A 20,096-nucleotide genomic window follows, 5' to 3' on the forward strand; every position below is an offset into this window, starting at 1 on the left:
TCTTCTGATAAAATGAAGAAAACAGACATTTGCTAAAGAGCTGCTATCACTCATGGGTTTCGTATTTGTCATTTTGAGTAAATATGTTGATAAATTCATATAAAATTGATTATCACATGATAATTAACATAAACGCCTGTGTGGTTAAAATACGTAATCCATTCAAACTCACGGAAGGCTTCTACTTACTTTCTTATGACTTCTAAGCACTGAAGGTGTAACAAATGCCTTATTACACAGTTCACATCTGTACTTCTTGTGTCTTTCATGAACCACCTGGACATGAACATTTAAGGTGTCCTTCCTTTTAAAGGTAGCATCACAGTGATGACACTTGAAAGTCCTCTCACCTTAGAAATGAAAAAGCCAAATAAGAGAAACAGACACAACAGCAGGGTGCTGTTAACTCCCCCTCACATGTACTAGATTTACGGCTGTTTTCTCCAAAAACTCAGCTTTACAGCTCTAACAATTTATCATAACCATAAAAGGTCATTTTTCCAACAACTGTTCAGTTCCATATTTGCTCATTCCCTGTGTGAATCATGTGGGGGGGAGGGAGAGTCCTTTAACCTTCGTAGATACTCAGTGCCTTTAACTGGAAAATGTGGGGACTGAACTCACTAATTTTCTAAAGGTCCTATGAATTTTCTTTAAAAGTATGTATTTCTAAGGCAGGGGCTTGAGTTTGACAAAAGGTCTCTGTTCTGCAGAGTGAGGTGCCTTTGGGGCCCCTCCTGAACTCCCCTCACCCCACCATTCTCCCTCTGGCCTTCAGGGGCAGAGGCAGAACTGGCTCCCAGGCAGTAAACTGGAGGGAAGCCCCTGAAGGCGGACGTCAGAGCAGATCCTTCACCCCGGGACAGGAGAGGGCTACAACTCCACTATCTCAGGAACCTGGCCTGGAGGCCCCCTAATGCAGTCCTTGGTCTGCTGTGAAATGGCTAGGGAAGGGCTTCAACTTCCAGGCTCTCAGACTGTTTGGGGGCTGCCTCTCAAAGAGGCAGCTGGATTGGGGCAGGGGGACCCAGAGTGGCAACTCCCCTTTTCTACCCTAGAGTCCCTCAAAGGGCCCCCCCCAGCTCTAGGGCGGGGGTCTAGGGCTCTACCCTAGAGTCCAGCGGGGGGCCTCCACCACCTGGCCCCTGGCAGTGCCCTCAGGCCCCTCTTCTTTCCTGGGCAGGGGATCCGTGGTGGGACACAGCGTCTTTCGAATGCGTCCCGGAGAGGGTACCTGGGAGGGTTTTCACCTTCCCATCAAATAGCCTCGGCTTGCAGGAAAGCAACTCCAGAAGCTATGTTTAGGGAGTTTATGGGATTTTTTAAACTTTCATACCATGCTATGTCTAAAGTCCATTTTAAATACATTTTAAGTGATCAGTGTACACAATTAGAAGATAGTGAACCTCCCAGAAAGATATAAAACATATGTAGCGTGTATAAAGACAGACTAGTATTTGCATATATTTTCCCTTTTAGAGAACAATTATAATAGCACAGATTCAAAAATTATATTCACTGTGAGACAAAATATGCAGGTAACTGTCTACATCTAAAGAAGAGATTACCTCAATTTCAACCAAGCTCTCCTACCTTCCCTCCATTTAACTAACATAAATTTAGAAATGTGAAGATCCTATTAGTTCGTCACACCAAATTTAAGGAAGGAATGACAAGAAGAACGAAAATAAAAAGGAAAAGGCAAATTACCCTCCCTTTGTCTTTTCAAACAGAAGTATGGCTCTTTAAATTCTCTTAAAGTCTCTAAGGAAGTTGTTGAGTTGCTGAAATTCGATACTTGAAACCAAGTCATACCAAACCATGCATGAACTGTATAGATTCTGAGAGCTGTGTTTATATGTTGCCTTTGTGCTTTTTTGTTGCAGGGTGTTATTGTTGTCACCTAGTTTGTCTTCATATATCTTTCTAGATTTATTTAAAATTTTATTGATATTGTATAAAATGTATAACCAGTGAGAGTAAAAGGACAAGTGACATAAAATTGTAAATGTTAATAATACCAAATCTATTCAGGCACTGGAAAAAAATACTCCACGATTGCTCCTATCAAAGTATTTCCATTAAATTATTAAGTGGATCAAAGTATTGGTTCCTGTACAAAAATCTTATTCAAGCTATACCAAGGAAGTCCATACCTTTCTTCTTTCGTATTTTAATTCCAGATTTTTTTGTTTTAAGTTTATCAGAACTTTAAAATTCGGATACGAGATTTTATCAGATTTCTTTACCTTAAATTTATCAGGATTTTCCCCTATCTTAAAACCAAGAAGCTAGCTAGTAACCTGCCTTTTGGCTTTCAGTGTATTAGGAAATAACAATAATTTCCAAAATAATTATGACATCTTATTTTTCATACTTGGAGCCACAGTGCTGATGTAAGTTTCTAAAACAATCCTCATGTTTTGAAGTTAAATGGGTTTTAACTTTCCTATTGTATAAGACAAGATCTAGTCTTTTGTCCTCTCTATTTTAGCCATTTTCTTTATCAAATGACAGTGAAATGGGATGGAAATTCCTGCTGTTACATGACATATTTTATTTCTTAAATGCATAGCTCTTCTTTATAAGGAAAATGGAAAATGGTGCTAACAACTTCTCCAGAGCTGTAAGGTGAATACAGAATGACATGAGATCTCAGCACTGTCTTTCCTATAGGAAAAGACGCATTTCATCACATCATTACCACTCAATAAATATAAAAACTTTAGTATCTTTATTATTTTGCATTTTAGATACTTTGACGTGACCAGAGAACATTTCTTCCAAGATCTGTACAATCAAATGTCAAGACTGTTTTGCTTTCCTCAGAAATATTAAAAATTTAATAAGCATTAGAAACTACATGCTAGAGGATGTTCTACTGATTAAACAAGTCAAATTAAAAGGAAGTTATTACTTATGTTATACCATTTTTATTTAACTTTAGATACAGTAAAGTAGTAAATCTCTGGTTGCTTCAAAATCTGAACACAGAACCCACTTTAGAACTCTGTTTAGCAATAACAATTTCTTCTCTGAATAAAGTGACATGGCTAAAAACTGTGGTATTCTAAAATCAGCTCTCAGTGTAACTGCTAGACAGACTTCATGGTACATATGTGAATAACTTAATTCCCCCTACCCCCACCAAAAATTCCCTTGCCAAAAGAAGTAAGAAATCAGAGGCAGTGGAGTAGGCAGGAAAAACACAGGACTAACAGGCTTGGATGCTACCCCCAGTGCTGTGCAACCCTTCTCTGAGTCTCAATTTTCTCAATTCCCCTCCAATGAAGAGGTTAAATTAGATGTTTACTCTGATCCTTTCCAATTTTAAAAGCCTGTGAGCTAATAAAATCATGCCAGATATCTGCATGTTTTAAAGAGTCAGGCATGTTTCCTTAATCATTACATTTAAAAGGGAACAAAAACGTCTGTTTCAGAACAAATTTCAAGGACATTTTACTGAACATGTTTTTATACACAGCTTTTAATAGTGGGAAAAATGATATAAAATAAAATGTCTCATAAAATGATTAATCTTACTGTGGGAAAATAAATCAAGGATAAAGGACAAAAAGGGGAAAGGCAGTTATCGGTCCTTTTTAAGTTTAAAAGCAGATTACATAACTACTTATAGGTCCGCTTCTGTGATGCCTACATTCTCAAAGGTTATAAGAACAAAATATGATATAATTCCTTTGGTCCTCAACTGCCTGGATTGTGACTTACTGTTATGTATAAGCAGGTGTCTCTGCAAAGAAAATGGGGTCCGGAACAAAGCTTTACATTCCTCACATTGGAAAGGCCTCTCTTCAGAGTGGGTCTGCAGACGAAAGAAACAGTGAGTCAGGACTCTCTAGAATCAACTAGTCATTACAATAATTGGAGCCTGGATTCATGATGGTGACCAGGAAAGACGTGAAGGTGGACAATATCCTGTTCCTTCTGGTGACATTCTTCCCCCGTAAAATTGGGAACACAAATAGGCTGTGTTCATGGGAAAAAAAGGACTGTATTTTTAACTTCTCACATTAATTAATTATAAACTTGATAAACAGTAAAGGAAACTGCTCCTATAATCTCAAATGCTAATCTCAATACACATTGAGATTTCTCAGAACCTACTTTGCAGAGTGAAATGATACGTAATTCATCTAAAGACTAAACCTCCTTTATCGGGGCTTCACTGGTGGCGCAGTGGTTGAGAGTCCGCCTGCCGATGCAGGGGACACGGGTTCGTGCCCTGGTCGGGGAGGATCCCACATGCCACGGAGAGGCTGGGCCCGTGAATCACGGTCGCTGAGCCTGCACGTCCGGAGCCTGTGCTCCGCAATGGGAGAGGCCACAACAGTGAGAGGCCCGCGTACCGCAAAATAAACCTCCTTTATCAATGGACAGACTTTATGCTGGTACAACATTTTCAACACAGACAAAGGGAACTATATAATAAGAGAGGCTGTTTCCACCCTTTTCCCTCAACTTCACTGACTAGCTTCAAATAATTTTCAGTCCTAAGTGCTGCTTTTCCCCAAAATTAAACTAGAACATTTACTCATGTTATAATTAACACCAGGTATCATTAATTAAGTATTTATTTTGGATCAAATGCTATGCTAAACACTTCACATGAATTATTTCACTTAATTCTAATAGCAATTTGATAAAGAAGATACCATTAGTGTCTCCATTTTATAGATGAGAAAACTAAGGCTCAAAAAGTTTCAGTAACTTGCCCAAAGTCAAGCAGCACGGATGTAGGAAGCACCATTAATCCACGACAGACAAAAATCTACGTGTAAACAAGAAACAACAGAAATCCACCTGCTAGATCTAAACATCAAAACCAAAAAACAACAGTAAAAACAGCTTACTCACTTCACCTGTTTTCCATTACACATCAGTATTAACCCATTGGGCACAAATCAGTAAGTAAAATTCTATTCTACCACGGATGGCGAGATAACAATGCTCATAAATGCTAACATGTAAAAAACTGAACTATGTCCTCTTATTAAAATAAAGCAAATCTATAATTGATGGGTTATGTTATGATAACTGTGGTATAAAAATAAAGGGAATTATTTAAAGAAAAGTCACTTGATTCACAGCATACAGATTTATACATTTTCTTTGTCTAATGGACACTATAATATTAAAGATGTAAATATTACCTATTAACATAATGTTAGTGAGAAAGGGATTATCATGACTGTTTTCAACTGTGAAAAACATAGAAAAAGGATGGGAGGAACAAATATTTAAAACTCAGGATAAACGACAGATATTCAAATGTGCTATTTAGTTAGAGATATTAAAATGATAGGTGGGAATAAACATATCAATAGAATAGAACAAAGAGTAGGTTTCTTCATTACCAAAGATATATGAACATTCAGTATAGGAAAATATGGCATTTCAAATTGGTATAAGAACAGTGGACTGTTTAGTAAATGGTTGTGAGGCAACTGTATAGATATTCAGGAAAAATTAAGTTGTGTCTATTCCCCACCCATTACAAGAGATAAATCCCATTTCAATTCAGCTTAATTTTTTTAAATGTGAAGAATAAGACACTAAATATACAAGAAAATATGAGTAAATATTTAAATAATTTTTGAGTAGGAAAAGGCTTTCTAGGCACGGCAGAAAACCGGGTACTAAGATGAGAGCATTAAATTTAAAACTGCAAGGCAAAAATATTTGGTGACACAGAAAATATTTGCAACATAAACCAAAAGTTTAAAATTACTAATATAAAGAGTTATAGCAAATTAATAATATAAAAATTCCCCGAAAAGGGCAAAAGGACTCTCCTCCAAATAGCACTCTTAAAATTTCATTGATTATTTATTTTGCGCCAAGTCTATGATATGCACTTCATGCCGCTACATGCCAGTCCTATTTTATATTCTGGGGATATAGTTGTGGGTAAAAAAAGGGAAATGTCTCTGCTATTGTGGAGCTCTTACTCTAGCAGAGAGAGAGGAACAATCAACAAATGATAAAATATCAGATACATGCTACAGAGAAAAATAAAGCAGGGAAAGAGGACAGCAAATGTTTCAGAGAATGCGGTAGCAATTTTATTTTTTATTTATTTATTTATTTTTTGCGGTACGCGGGCATCTCACTGTCGTGGCCTCTCCCGTTGCGGAGCACAGGCTCCGGACGCGCAGGCTCAGCGGCCATGGCTCACGGGCCCAGCCGCTCCGCGGCACGTGGGATCTTTCCGGACTGGGGCAGGAACCTGTGTCCCCTGCATCTGCAGGCGGACTCTCAACAACTGCGCCACCAGGGAAGCCCGGGTAGCAATTTTAAACAGGTGGTCAAGGAAATTCTGGCTGAGAAGGTGACAGTTGAGAGAAGATCTGATTGCACTGGGGCAACAGGGGCAGGTTTCCCTCTGGGTGATCTAGGCAGGAAACTCCACGGAGGCCAGTGTGATAGGAACTAAGTGGAAGCGGCACAGAAATGGGAGACGGTGGAGAAATGGGAGAAGCAAATCATGTAGGGCTTGGTTGGCCATTACAGGAATTTTGTCTTTTACTGAGAGAAATATAAAATCTCCCTAATGGGTTTTAAGCAGATAAGAGGCATGAGTCACTTGGCATTTAACAGGATGCTAAGGTGGCTGTGTTGAGAACAGGATATAGGGAGACAAGGGAAAGCAGAGAAACTAGAGAAGTAATAGCAATAAACCAAGCAAGAGATGATTAAGACCTATACCAGGGTGGGAGCCACTAATGTGAAGGAAAGTCAGAGGCTTCTGGATCTATTATGAAAGTGAACAGGTTTTGCAGAGAGACCTGGATATGAAGCATAAGACACAGAAAGAAGGAAGCAAGCATGCCTCCAAAATTGTGACCTGAGCAATGGTAGGATGGATTAGCCATTAACTAATATATGAAAGAGCAAGCAAGAAACAAGTTTGGGTAAAAGATAAGGGGTTCGATTTTGGACAAGTTCAGATGACTATTAAGAGATGTCAACAGGCAGCTGAATATTTCAAGTCTGGATTACTGGCTATAAAACTCGGGGATGTCAGATTACGTACAGTATTAATACTTCAAGTCATGAATGCAATTAAAGAATGAAAAATTTAAAACAAAATACTATCTATGGTCTATCAGACTGGCAGAAGTGAAGAAGATAGATATCATTCTGTGTTGTCTGAGGGGTAAGAACATGCAATCTCACATCTGGTAACTGGGAATGTAAATTTTCTGAGGGGCAGTGTGGCTCTATTTACCAAAATGATAACTGTGCATAGACCTCTTGACTAACCAATTCCTTTTATAGAAATATATCGGACAAATTTTTGCACTTTTTTTTTTTTTTTTTGGCAGCGCTGCACGGCATGTGGGATCTTAGTTCCCCGACCAGGGACTGAACCATGCCCTTGGCAGTGAGAGCATGGAGTCCTAACCACTGGACTGCCAGGAAATTCCCTTGCACATTTTTTTTTAAAAAGTAAAGAATTTTTTTTTAATTCCCATTGACAGTTATAAACCTAGTTAACTAAATTCTAGTGACTATTAAATATATTTTTTCTTTGATATGGAATAGTCTCCATAACATATTTTGAGTGTCAAAAGCCGAATGCAAAGCATTATATAGTAGAATACCATTTATGGCACATTCATACTCACATAGAACAGGGTCTAGGAAGATGTTCTACAAAACACTGAGGAGGGTTTTCGCAGTAAAGTGGACAGTGGTATTTGACAGAGTTTTTGCTTTGTTCTCTAGAACTTTCTTTGATGTTTTAATTTTCTACAATTAGTAGATAATATCATTATAAAAAGAAAGAAACTCTTTCATTTTTAGAGCATCCAAATTGGAACACAGGGTTGCTTTAATCTTCCAAAAGTATATTCCACCCTAACCCATTCTTTCTCTTTTTCCAAATACAGGACAAAACAACTTGTGGATATGATTTAGTGGCTTGATGATTAAAGAACTTGGGACAGCATAATGCCTTAGACCTATGTTAACCAAACCAAAGCCACAACTTCTAGATACTGACCTGAAGTCAGTAGCACGCTTCAAGCAGTAAGCTGTTAGTACATAGCGAGGTGAATAAATACTTTGTCAAAAAGGTTCCAACACCCAACACCACGGAGTTGTGATGGCATGACTTGTGAAAGTCTCAGCATTCAATCTCACTTAAGTAAGGTGGTAGTGAAATACCTGCAAGTTGTGGAGAGAGGACTTCTGTCTCCAAGATATATTTTACAAATACCAAATAAAATTAACCCTCTTAAAGGGTGTCTTATCCTTCAATTTTTCATCTCTACAGGGTTCCAAACTTTCCACTGACTTATTCATCACATTATCCTTGAGCCCCAGAACACCCTCCTTTTAAATGCCAGGCACTGAGACACCAATATCTGCTGATGTAACAAATGAACTAGTCCACGAACTGGCACTATGAAATACATCATTTTATGCACCATGTCTGATTATTGTTGCAGATGTAGAAAATACATAAGAAAATGTGTTGCACTACCTGTAATACCTAGTAAAATGTCTCAAGAATGCTTCAGAAAGTTTACAACATAATTTTTATACAATAGTTAACAAATTACCACATTTCTAGCCAACCAAATCAAATACTAATTTCATGAGAGCAGATTAGCATTTTCATCAGGCCCATTCACAATTAAAAATAACTTTGGCTATCAGTAATATATACAGCTCCACAGTTAGCAATATTACTTGAAATGACATTTCTTCTTTCAGTCATGCGCAAAACAAGAAAACTACGACAAATTCAGGGGAAATAAGTAGAGAAAAAATAAAACTGGAAAAAATATTCCAGAGATACATGTGTTAGAACTATTCTTTTAAAAAAATTTCATTATTGAAGTCTATATAAAAGTATATTACTGTCCCACAGGGTCACATAATAAACCTAAGGTTTTATAAAATGTGTGTCATCTGGCTGTTTACAAGGTCTGTGGATTAAATTTTTACTGTCAGACTTACAACTGGCTTCCTTAAAAGGACTCACAAAAATGAACAGAAACTGGAGAAATACTGAAGAAATCAGTTTCTTTAAGCTCCGTACAGAAAAAGGTAGCTCATGCTACACAGAGAAGTGAAGATGGAGTACAGCCTTGAGTAGCCAGTCCAACCTTTCCATTGCTTGAAAGCCACAACTCATTAGTACAAAACCGTAACCTCAAGGGGCCAACTACTGAAGTCCCCGCAGCCCTAAGGACACTCCTCCTCCATATCTGTGGGAGACTGGTTTCAGGACCTCAGAGGATACCAAAATCCAAGGATGCTCAGCTAGTGGGAACATACTATAAAGCACACGAGGCTCAGTTTGGTGCTCTGTAACGACCTAGATGGGTGGGATAGGAGGGGGTGGGAGGGAGGTCCAAGTGGGAGGGGATATAGGTATACATATAGCTGATTTACTTCATTATACAACAGAAACTAATACACCATTGTAAAGCAATTATACTCCAAAAACAAAAAAATGGCATAGTATTTGCATATAACCTATGCACATCCTCTCGTATATTTTAAATCACCTCTAGATTACTTATAATACCTAATACAATGTAAATGGTTGCCAGTGCACAGCAAATTCAAGTTCTGCTGTTTGGAACTTTCTGGAATTTTTCTTCCAAATACGTTGCATTCGCGGTTGGTTGAGTCTATGGACGTGGAATCCGCAGACACAAAGGGCCAACTGTAATACCCTGATCAAGGCAAAGGGAATTTGCTACGAGAAGAAATAATCATAGGCTTTCAGATGAAGTCTTCCTTGGAAGGCAACTCAGGGGGCTTTCCCCCCTTCTATACTGCTGAGAGACGGTATCTCATATTTGTAACCAAGGATACCTGTAGCAAACAGTGCTTTCAACATATGACTCTTCAGGCTAGCTGATTTGACCATTAATTTAAAAGTTCTGCCTCTGCATGGCCACTATTTACTACAGCTAGTCTAGAGCCATACAGAACAAGTTTATTCTCACTTCCAAATGAAGCTCTTTGAATATCTGGAAACAGCAACCATGTCCCTTCACAAACTGTCCAGATAACAGACAGTTGTAGCTTCACTACTGAAGATAAACTTTTCAGATGGATCATAATAATGTGAAGCAGAATTTTCTTCACAAAAGGAGGCCTCCTAATTTTTATAAGTCATATGTAACACATCATAGCAGCTATACTAGCTCCTTTAGTGGATAACTTGTTTGCTAGGCAAGATGGCGAAATAAACTGGTAGTCTTGCATTGAACTTTATATGCCATCCAAAGAGAAACGAGTGCCGATTCCTCAACTACAAACAGAAAAGCAAACAACAATGGATCAATTCCAGTCCTATCCAAAAATTACTCTAAAAATTAATACCAGTCCTTCAACAGGAAATAGTTTTCTTATAGTATAAATCCCTAGAAATTAACAGATAATAGGAAGTAGGATGAGAACAGGATTCCAAATATTTGGAATAGATAGATAGAAAGTAAAATGTCAGTGTGTCTATGTGTGTGTGTATTTAAACCACTACCCAATTACCTAAGTGTCAACATTTTCTCAATTGAAACCCTTATAAACACTAAACATATCTATTTTCAGCATAATACAGATGCAAACAAAGTCAAAAGATCAGAGTCTGATTCTAAACTGATTCTAGTTTCTAATTTTAAATATAAAACACCCAATATGGGATATTAGGTTCAAAGCTTATTTTTTACTGAAAATACTTCACGTCAGCATATTTTAATGATAACATACAATTCTCATTTGTACAGTTCTAGCTTTCATTGGTTCAAGTTTGTGGCATTTTCTAGTTTGATACAAATTGTTATAGAAGAGAGAAGAGTGTCTCTTTTTAAAAAACGTAATAATTTTCCATTTATTTTAACTTAGCTTCCAAATTTATACTGCCTATTCACTAAGACTATCAACATCATTTAAAATTCATTACCCTGTCTATTGCGGGTTCACCTAAGTACACTTCCTGCCCTCATGCTAAATCTCCCTCATTTGCCATGCTCTATGAGTCACAGTTTATTTTTAAAGTTTTTTGTTTTCTCTGGGTGTAACAAACCATCACCAAGTCTTCTGGCTACAGCTAACCTGAGTTTTTTTTTTTTCCCCCCAATCCTCTTTCACTTAATCTTCTAATAGATCCTTTGGGCTGAGAAACGAGTCAACCAAACTTGGTAGAATTTCAGGTAGAATAGAAATGAAAGGGACAAAGGAAGGATCTCCATGTTATACTAAATACCATGTTTTAATACATGAAAAAAATAAGAAATATACTGATAATGGAGAATTAATGATAATAGAGGAAAATGAACTGTTTTTATTTCCTGCTTTTTCTATCCTGAACATTTCTGAACCAAACCATTCAGAAGAACAAGGGTATATTTGAAGAATTTTTGTGAAGAGGAGCTGTTTTTTAATATATGACACTGATTTCCAGGAAGATAAAAAGAAAGCAGTGGGGCTTCCCTGGTGGTGCAGTGGTTGAGAGTCCACCTGCCGATACAAGGAACACGGGTTCGTGCCCCGGTCTGGGAGGATCCCACATGCCGCGGAGCGGCTGGGCCCGTGAGCCATGGCCGCTGAGCCTGCGCGTCCGGAGCCTGTGCTCCGCAACGGGAGAGGCCACAACAGTGAGAGGCCCACGTACCGCAAAAAAAAAAAGGAAGCAGTGATAAGACATCTGCTTATTAACGTTAATCTTCCCAAAACACCATGTAAAAGAATTTTGAAAAAGGAAAACTACAAAGGAGCCCTTGTCCAACAGATATTAAAAAACATTATAAATCGCAACTATTAAAATAGTCTGATATTGCAAGGGAATACAGATTAAATGGAACAGAACGGAGTCCAAAAATAGATTTATATGAGAGGCGTTCAATAATGTGATAGCAGTGGTATGAATCAATATTTCAATCCATACCTAAAAATAAATTATGATGGATTAAAATACCAATTTAAAAAGAAATATAACGTTTAAAAGCATTGACGAGTATTTGCATAATCTTAGAATAAGAAAGTTTTCTAAATAAGACTTAAAACTCAGAAGCTATAAATACTCAGAAGCCATAAAACTCATAATCCATGTCATACTTGAAAACATAAAAATGTAAAACTTCTTTATTCAAAAGATACAAGTTGATAGATGGGGACAAATATTAGAAACAAAAACAGCAAAGTATTGATATTCATAATATCTATAGAGCTCCTAGAAATCAATAAGAAAACAGCCAAATAGGCCAGCAGAAAAAGGACAAGGAGTACCTACAAGCATTTCTCAGAAGAAAAATGGAAAAAAAAAACATAAAAAGAATTTCACCCACCATTGCTAAAATGCAATGAAACATCACCTTTCACTTCTCAGACTGAAAAAAAAAAAAAGGCTGATAACTTAGATGTTTGTGATGGCACAGGTAAAGGAGCACTTTCATCACCACTGAGTCAAAATAAGAGCTTTTTCAAAAGGCAGTTGGGCAGGAGTGATCAAAATTTAAAGTAAACTTAATATCTGACCCATAAATTCCATACCTAAGATCTAGCTGCATAAATACTCTTGGCAAAGTTACAAAGTTTTATGTAAAAGGATGTTCACTGAAGTATCAAAATAGTAATGGTCATAAAAAATGAGTAGCTTTATATGAATCTACCTGAAATGCTCTCCAAGTCATAATGTCAAGGCAAAGAAGTAAGTTCCTGAATGACATCTGTGTCATAAAACCATTCACATTTAAATGTACTTCTCTCCCAGATGGGTAGCTGAGACCTTGTGTTTTTCTCCAAGCTCCACCCAAAAAGCACATCCTCTTACCAGAAACATCCGTGTGGAACGTGGAAGTTCCTGACGATTTACTAGGGTGACGAAGGAGGTGCTCTGTACTTACAGCATTTGAAAGCGCCCCTCCCAACCTAACACTCTGGAGTCTCTTCTTACACTCTCTTCTCCATTCCAATGGTCACCATTCCCACCTTCTACCCCCCACCTTCCCAGCTCTGCCACCCAACCACCTCCAGGTCGCACCTTCCCATTTCTATTCTTCCCTATTCCAGCCCATCACAGTGACTTAAGGTATGTCAACCGCATTACGCTGAGGATAAAAACTGAATTTTACTCAGTCTACAAAATACCCTCCGGTTACTAGGATCACCTGCCTTTGAATATAGTAGTAGATGTGGTAATAATGAACAAATAATTTGTACAACAACGTGTACAGTTGTTAAAATACTTGGGAAAGCCCAGAGGCTATTCACTGAGAAGGGGCCTAGAAACGTGGTAGGCAGAAGGGAGGGTGGCTGGTGCTGGGGATTCTAACCTAAGCTGCATAACTGACTACCCATGCATTCATGTATGATTTTAGCGATTTGTTTTCATAAGATGTCTACTACAAAGGAAAAAGAAGGAAAACAAAATTAATTCAAAGATAAAGAACATTTCCCTTTGTGGTTTTAAGAAGGCTACCGGTGTGCACTTGATCAGGCATGTCAAGTAAAGTGAGTTCAACCTCTGGGTTGGGCTGGGCTGGTAAAGAGCAAAGAACAAAGGCAGTATTCTGGAGGTAAGAGCCAGTCTGAACCTTTAAGTGCAAGGCAAGAGTCAGAGGCTAGAGACCTGGAAGGCAAGGCCCTGTGCCCACAGGAACCGGGGTGAAGAAACCTCTGAAGGGCAGCAGCAATGCTGTGGCTCAGGGAAACACCAAGGCACAGTCTTTAGTTGACGGCTCTTCAATCATAATCTGGGGAAGCAGAAGCAAGCTGGGAGGCAGGTTCTTCTACTAAAGTTTCTCAGGGGACAAAGGGCCATCACTGATTTGGGAGTAAGTGAGCTACATGTGAAATATCTAACTCAGAGCCAGGAAAGGGTTCAGAAAATTAGAACTGTGCAGTGTCTTCAAATGAAAGGTTTAAAGAGTTCTTAGCTATCTCGGGCTGATAAACCCAGTGCAGAAGGAACACAACCATGACTTCAGTGGATCACTAGATCACTGATATGCTCATAAAGTCAAGAAAGGGAGTGCTCAGAAAGGGAAATGCAATACATACTGCAAATAGAGATTTAGAGAAATCACTCCTCGTATCATAACTACCATTTAACTAGGAGCATTAAATCATTTATTTGGGATAATTTTTTCATGAATTTTTATTCATTCGGAAAATGTCTGCCACATTCAAAGCACAATGTGGTCAACAGGTGCCATGAATTAAAGTACAGCATCTATCTTCAAAGGTTACTGTCTAGTACAAGAAATAAGGTGCTTACATTAGAAACTGTAGGATGCCATCCCACCATCCACCGAAGAAAAATAATTGAAACAGGGTAAGCGATTTGCCATTAACTACATGAGCTTCAGAGGAACATCTGTATCTGTTCCTTTCCTCTGTCAGGTTCAATTCCTACATGCATGCCCCCCTTAGTGTGAGCATCTCAGCCTTGTGCATGTGCTTCTAGAACACAAAAATAGGCAATTCTGGACATATAACACCTTAAATGAACCACCCACTACTTCACCTACAACCCGCCTGAAGAAGAGAAATCTGATGCAAAGTTGAAGGAAAAAGTGGTTGTGACGGAATTACTGAGCCACTGTCTTTCAATGTACAACTTGGCACCTTTCTTAGAGATTGCCAAAGATTTCTTTTATTACGTAAAATTTATGCCGTATATTATGGTTTTAGAACCTAATCCCTGATTTCTTTATAGACAGAGACCTGTCCTTTTCTTTAAGGTCTAATAAAATCTCACCTGCACAAAGTCTGACCTGCAGTGTCTTTCAAACTGTGTGATCATGACTGAAAAGATAATTTTTATATCAAAATCTAACACAGACACGCACACACGTGTATTATTTCATTAAATGACCCTTACTCTCATACTTTCTATTGTATTTTTTATTCTATTCTATTCTATTCTGTTCTGTTCTATTCTATTCTGTTCTGTTCTGTTCTATTCTATTCATGACCCAGTTAATTACTTCAAGACCCACAAAGTGGTCGTGGCCCAGAATTTGGAAATCACTGGATGAGCTGTTAGTAGAGGACACCCAATGGAATTATTTTAGGAGAGGTTATGACCAGAGTTCCTCATCGGCTTCTAATGTTCATCCCTTGAAGGTCATATAAAGGTCAGGAAAACAGGTCTCTCATTTGAAGAGACACAGCTCGTTCCCCCAGGAGCTTGTTTATGACTTAATCAGGACAAAACCTCTCTGTACTCATTCCCATCACCCAGCAAGTAGTGCCAGCTCCAGGATCCAAGATGGCTCAGTCCATCTAGATACCACACCCATCACAGGAGTAGGAAAGCACTATACACATCTCAGTTTGGCTTTGCTTTAAATCTGACAGGGAACAGAATGGAGGGTGAAGACTAATTAACTAATTTCTGTTTCCTGTGGTTCTGAAATGTCTGTCCAATTGTGATTTAAAGGATCACAGAATATAGGTGGATCCAGAAGAACAATCTTTATTTAACTAGATCCTAAAAATACAACTATGAATCAGGTTAAATGACTGTCAGAAAGGATTAGGGAAAAGAAAAACTAATTTTGACCTATTGAGCTCATCTAACTGGCAAAATGACAAAACAAGTAATTAAGTTTAAGAAACAGAAATCACTCCTTCAAAATTTCACGCCCTATTGTCCATCACAATGAAAATATTTCCTTTTCAAGCAAATTTAAATGTTAAAAGAATTGACCCCCAAATAAACCAGATAAGCATAATAGAAATACACAAGTTTACATAATCAAAAACTCCAAAGAATAATTTATTTAAAATAACAACCTTTGGTCATGCTACATGATGAAGATGGGTCTGACTTTTAGTGGGGTTTTTTTTTCTGCTTTCCTTGCATATCCTTACTTTTTAGGTTTGGAACTAGCCACTAATGAATAATGAAGGAAGAAAAAGTTGATTTGCTTTTTTCACCATAACTCTTGGAAAATATTTTAAACATTTTCATGTAACCATACCAAATACACACTAGGATCATAACACAGTGAGAAGCACAACTGTCCAGAGCAGAAGGATTGAATGTGCTTTCCACTTTGGAAATTACAGGCATCGTTGTTTCTATCCTTCCCAAGGCATCATTATTACCTTCATATGATTTATGATTAAAGGTATGAGAGATGGTGCAAAGATCCTGTGTCAAATTCCCATATGGCATATAACATAAGTCAAACTGTGAAAAACTCGTAAATGTGGGTAGATCAGTTTCATCAAAGAAAGGAGCAAGAGGGTTCCAGAGACTTAGCAGGAAACTAGCCAGATAATTTTTTATAGGCATGTAATTCCAGTGCAGCAGTAATGAATGTGGTCCTGCCTCTGAACATATAATGCCTGAGTTAAACATAAGGGCGGTCAGCAAGAAATTAGGCAGAGATGATTTGGTACACCATCCATCAATCCTGTTTACTCTTTCGTAAATCTGCCTTTTCTTTTCTTTTTAGACTGAAGCTGAAACTGATATCGTAACTTCTTAAATGATTTAAAGAGATAAAATGATGTGTTTGTAAAGTCCCAATAAATACTGAAATAATTATAATTCCAATGGAATATTGCAAATAAAAAGGTAACAAAGTTATTTGAAAATGCGTTATTTATACGCTGTTTAACAGCATCCTACAATATACCAAAATCAATAAGCAAATATGTATCACATCACAAATTTAAACATACACTTCTAAGACAATGAATATCTTTGCACACATTTTCTGAATTCAATTCAAACATTATTTATTACCTACACAAAGTAGATTAGATAAAACTAACTTTCTTTTTTTGTTTTTTGCGGTATGCAGGCCTCTCACTGTCGTGGCCTCTCCCGTTGTGAAGCACAGGCTCCGGACACGCAGGCTCAGCGGCCATGGCTCACGGGCCCCGCCGCTCTGCGGCATGTGGGATCTTCCCAGACCGGGGCACGAACCCATGTCCCCTGCATCAGCAGGCGGACTCTCAACCACTGCACCACAAGGGAAGCCCAAAACTAACTTTCTGATACAAGAACTTGAGTAAAGTGTAGGAAATACAAACAAAAATCAATAGACGAAACTAAGAGATTGTAACTTGAAGAGAGTCCTGCTAGGAAGGAGGGACGGGAGAAGTTAGAGAGGTCATGCTGAGTTGTTTTTGATATGTCTCATGCAGAAAATAGGAGGATACAAAGCTGGAAAAGGAAGCTGAGGTCATGGTGTAGAGAACTCCAAGTGACAGGGTAAAGCATCATATGTTAATAGGTGCTGGAAATCTACTTATAATATTAGAGTACAAGAGTGATAGAGTTGTGCTTCGGGATGATTTATCTAGTCAGCTGAATAAGTGGGAAGTGATACGTAACAAGAAGCTGAATGAGATGGGTATTAAAGTGATGAAGATGAGCCATGATCAGGATGTGGAAATGGTAAAGCAATGGATGATTGTGACGGTGATAAGGCAACATAGAGGGTACAATCTTTAAGAATTAGCTTCTAATTCTAAAAAGGGGCTAATATTACAGAAAGAGACAGGGATAATTAGATGCTTTTGTCCTTAACAGAAATTAACAGAAACTTCCAAAAGTGAAGTTATCTGGAGCGTGCTAAATTCATTAGGTCAAAAGGTGCCCAGTTATGTATCACACGAGCAGTGGCAAATGTGTGTCTGAGAGCTGGGATTAACAAAATAAATCACTTGGAAATCATCAGTACAGAGTTTGTACCAGAATTCATGGATATAGCTGACATTGAGAACATAGAAGAGGCCTACAGTCAAAGCAGCCAGGATAACCCCCTGGGGGAGGGTTCAGAGAACAAAGAAGCACTCAGAGAAACTGGCAGAAGACCTAGCAGAGTCACTAAAATGGTGCCATAGATGAAGAGGATTTCGAGTGTCAAACTTTATAGAAAGAAAGAAGAGAAGCCTTTGCAGTTACTGCAACGCTGGAAAACACTGGATGACACTCTTGCTTGTGAGGAGAACAGTGTCAGTAGAGAATACAGATAGGAAACAAGGCCACAGGCGTTACGGCCTGAGTGAGTGGTTAGAAAACAGAAGCAAGATCTTCTCCAATTATTTCATATGCACAGCATGACTCGGATATCCAAAAACTTCTTTGAAGGTAAACAATTGGTAATTATATCAGGAAATCAGCAAAAATACATATGTTTATAACAATATTAATAAGCTTTTACCTTCTTGTGATTCTTGTAAACATTTCTGTGGGCAAATCCCTTTCCACAAAGCTTGCATTTGTAAGGTTTATCTTCACTGTGTATTACTTTGTGAGCACCCACTTGATCGAGCCTCTTGAAAGATTTATTACAAATCTCACAATTATAGGGTCGTTTTTCTGTGAAAAATGAGTGGAGACAATCTCATATCTATATAAAGGTAAAGGATAAAAAGGAAAACAGCCTTACCTTGTATTACTTCTTATGGATAAGTCAACTAAAACATGATCCAAACAACTGAAACAATCTATTACCCAATCCATCTGTTAGATATGTGAGCCTATTCACAAAAGAAACATCAGTTTGTTCTTTTATTGATCTATTTGCAAGCTAAATGTATAAAGCAGCTTAGATATAAAGATGAAGCTTCAATTCAAGGAAGAAATCCTACTTCCAGATGAAAAATCTGCTGATCAGTATGAGTTCAAAGTCAGGGTCACGACTCCGAATGCAAAGGGTGAGTGGCCTGACAGTGATGAAGGTAAAGGACAGACCTGCCTCCTGCTGGGCCAACAGACCCCACACAGGCCAAGCTTCCAATTCTCAGCAGAAACTACACACTTAGGTTGTTGGGTAAAATCCACATTTATACAATATTCATGTAATGTTGACAACTTTTTCAAACAAAGCATATCTGAAGGCCACCAGATCTTCTATTTTCGATCCACCATTTTTGATCTTCCATTTTCATTTGCCAAAATATCTATATATGTCTCCAAATGAAGTAGCTATTCAAAAACATTCTGACTTAAATGGTCGCAAAGTACAGACATTCTAAACTCTAGAAAGAGACTTCATAAAGCAAAAGTTATTTTCAGAGCTGAATTTTTCTAAGTCTGTGTAACAGACCTATTACTCAAACTTGCTTAAAATGAAACTATGGCTTTAAAAACTTATATTCTCAAAATGTATTTATAAATTTCTCACTAACATTTATTAGTTCCTTAGTTAGAATGTGAAAATATCTAGAAATGTCAGAACTATAATTGCTGAATCGCTCCTAAATATCAGACACTCTGCTAGCGTGGTATATAGATGACTTCGTTTAACCTGAACAGCAATTTTGAAAGGTAGGATATCTTTTCACAGATGAAGAATATAGAAACAGAGGCCCAAGGAGGAGTAGGTAACAAATTAAATGGTGAGTTTGAAGATCTTCAATTTCATTTAGTCCAACCACATATGCTTCAGAAACAAACTGAGGTCTAGAGAAGCTAAGTAACTTGTTCAAAATCACATGGCCGGTCAATGGCCAACCTGGAACTAATAACCAGGTCTCCTGATTACCACTCTCAGAGCTCCTGAAAATGACGAGGTGAATCTTTTGTAGAGATTTCAATACAAATGGAAAAATATGTATTTTACCTGAATGGGTGATCATATGACGTTTTAGCTGATTAGCTGAAATGAATTTCTTCATACATTCTTGACAATCAAATACCTCATGAATCTGCAAAACGTTAAATTGACAGTTAAGTCAACTATCAAAGCCAAAAACTGTACAGAGCTCAAGTAAAAGTATAAACATGTGGACAGTTGCTACTGCAATATCCAAACTATATATTATAATTCAGCCCTAATTTGTTCACACTATCCTACATAAATTGAAAATGCAATGAACATGTTACCTAGTAGAAACATATCATTAAAAAAATGTAAGACTGCATGTTATTTAAATATGTAAAACAGCTGACCTATTTTTAAAGTGCATAATAAATTTATACTCTCTGTAAAAAATTATACCTAGTATACATTACGTCTCTGTTATGCACAAATTTAGACTTGGAAATACGTAACTTGCCAGTAAAAATATCCCCTTTACAGTAGTCAACACTCCTTTAAACTTAAATATACGTAATACAGAACAACACATTAATTAATGTTAAA

At 37.7% G+C, this 20,096-nt stretch overlaps 1 protein-coding gene across 3 annotated transcripts in view; it reads right to left on the reverse strand.

Annotated features, from left to right (window-relative positions):
* PRDM5 (PR/SET domain 5) overlaps nucleotides 1-20,096 on the reverse strand; it is a 207,191-nt gene that overhangs the window by 82,844 nt on the left and 104,251 nt on the right. For all 3 annotated transcript variants that reach the window (XM_065877615.1, XM_065877616.1, XM_065877614.1), the window contains 4 exons: nucleotides 19,575-19,659; nucleotides 18,171-18,328; nucleotides 3,730-3,823; nucleotides 190-350 (listed from right to left, as the gene is read on the reverse strand). In XM_065877615.1, the coding sequence (XP_065733687.1) occupies nucleotides 190-350; nucleotides 3,730-3,823; nucleotides 18,171-18,328; nucleotides 19,575-19,659 (498 nt within the window). The remainder of the gene's footprint in view (nucleotides 1-189; nucleotides 351-3,729; nucleotides 3,824-18,170; nucleotides 18,329-19,574; nucleotides 19,660-20,096) is intronic.

The sequence above is a fragment of the Phocoena phocoena genome, chromosome 5, assembly GCF_963924675.1.
Source record: "Phocoena phocoena chromosome 5, mPhoPho1.1, whole genome shotgun sequence".
In the NCBI taxonomy this organism is placed as follows: Eukaryota; Metazoa; Chordata; class Mammalia; order Artiodactyla; family Phocoenidae; genus Phocoena; species Phocoena phocoena.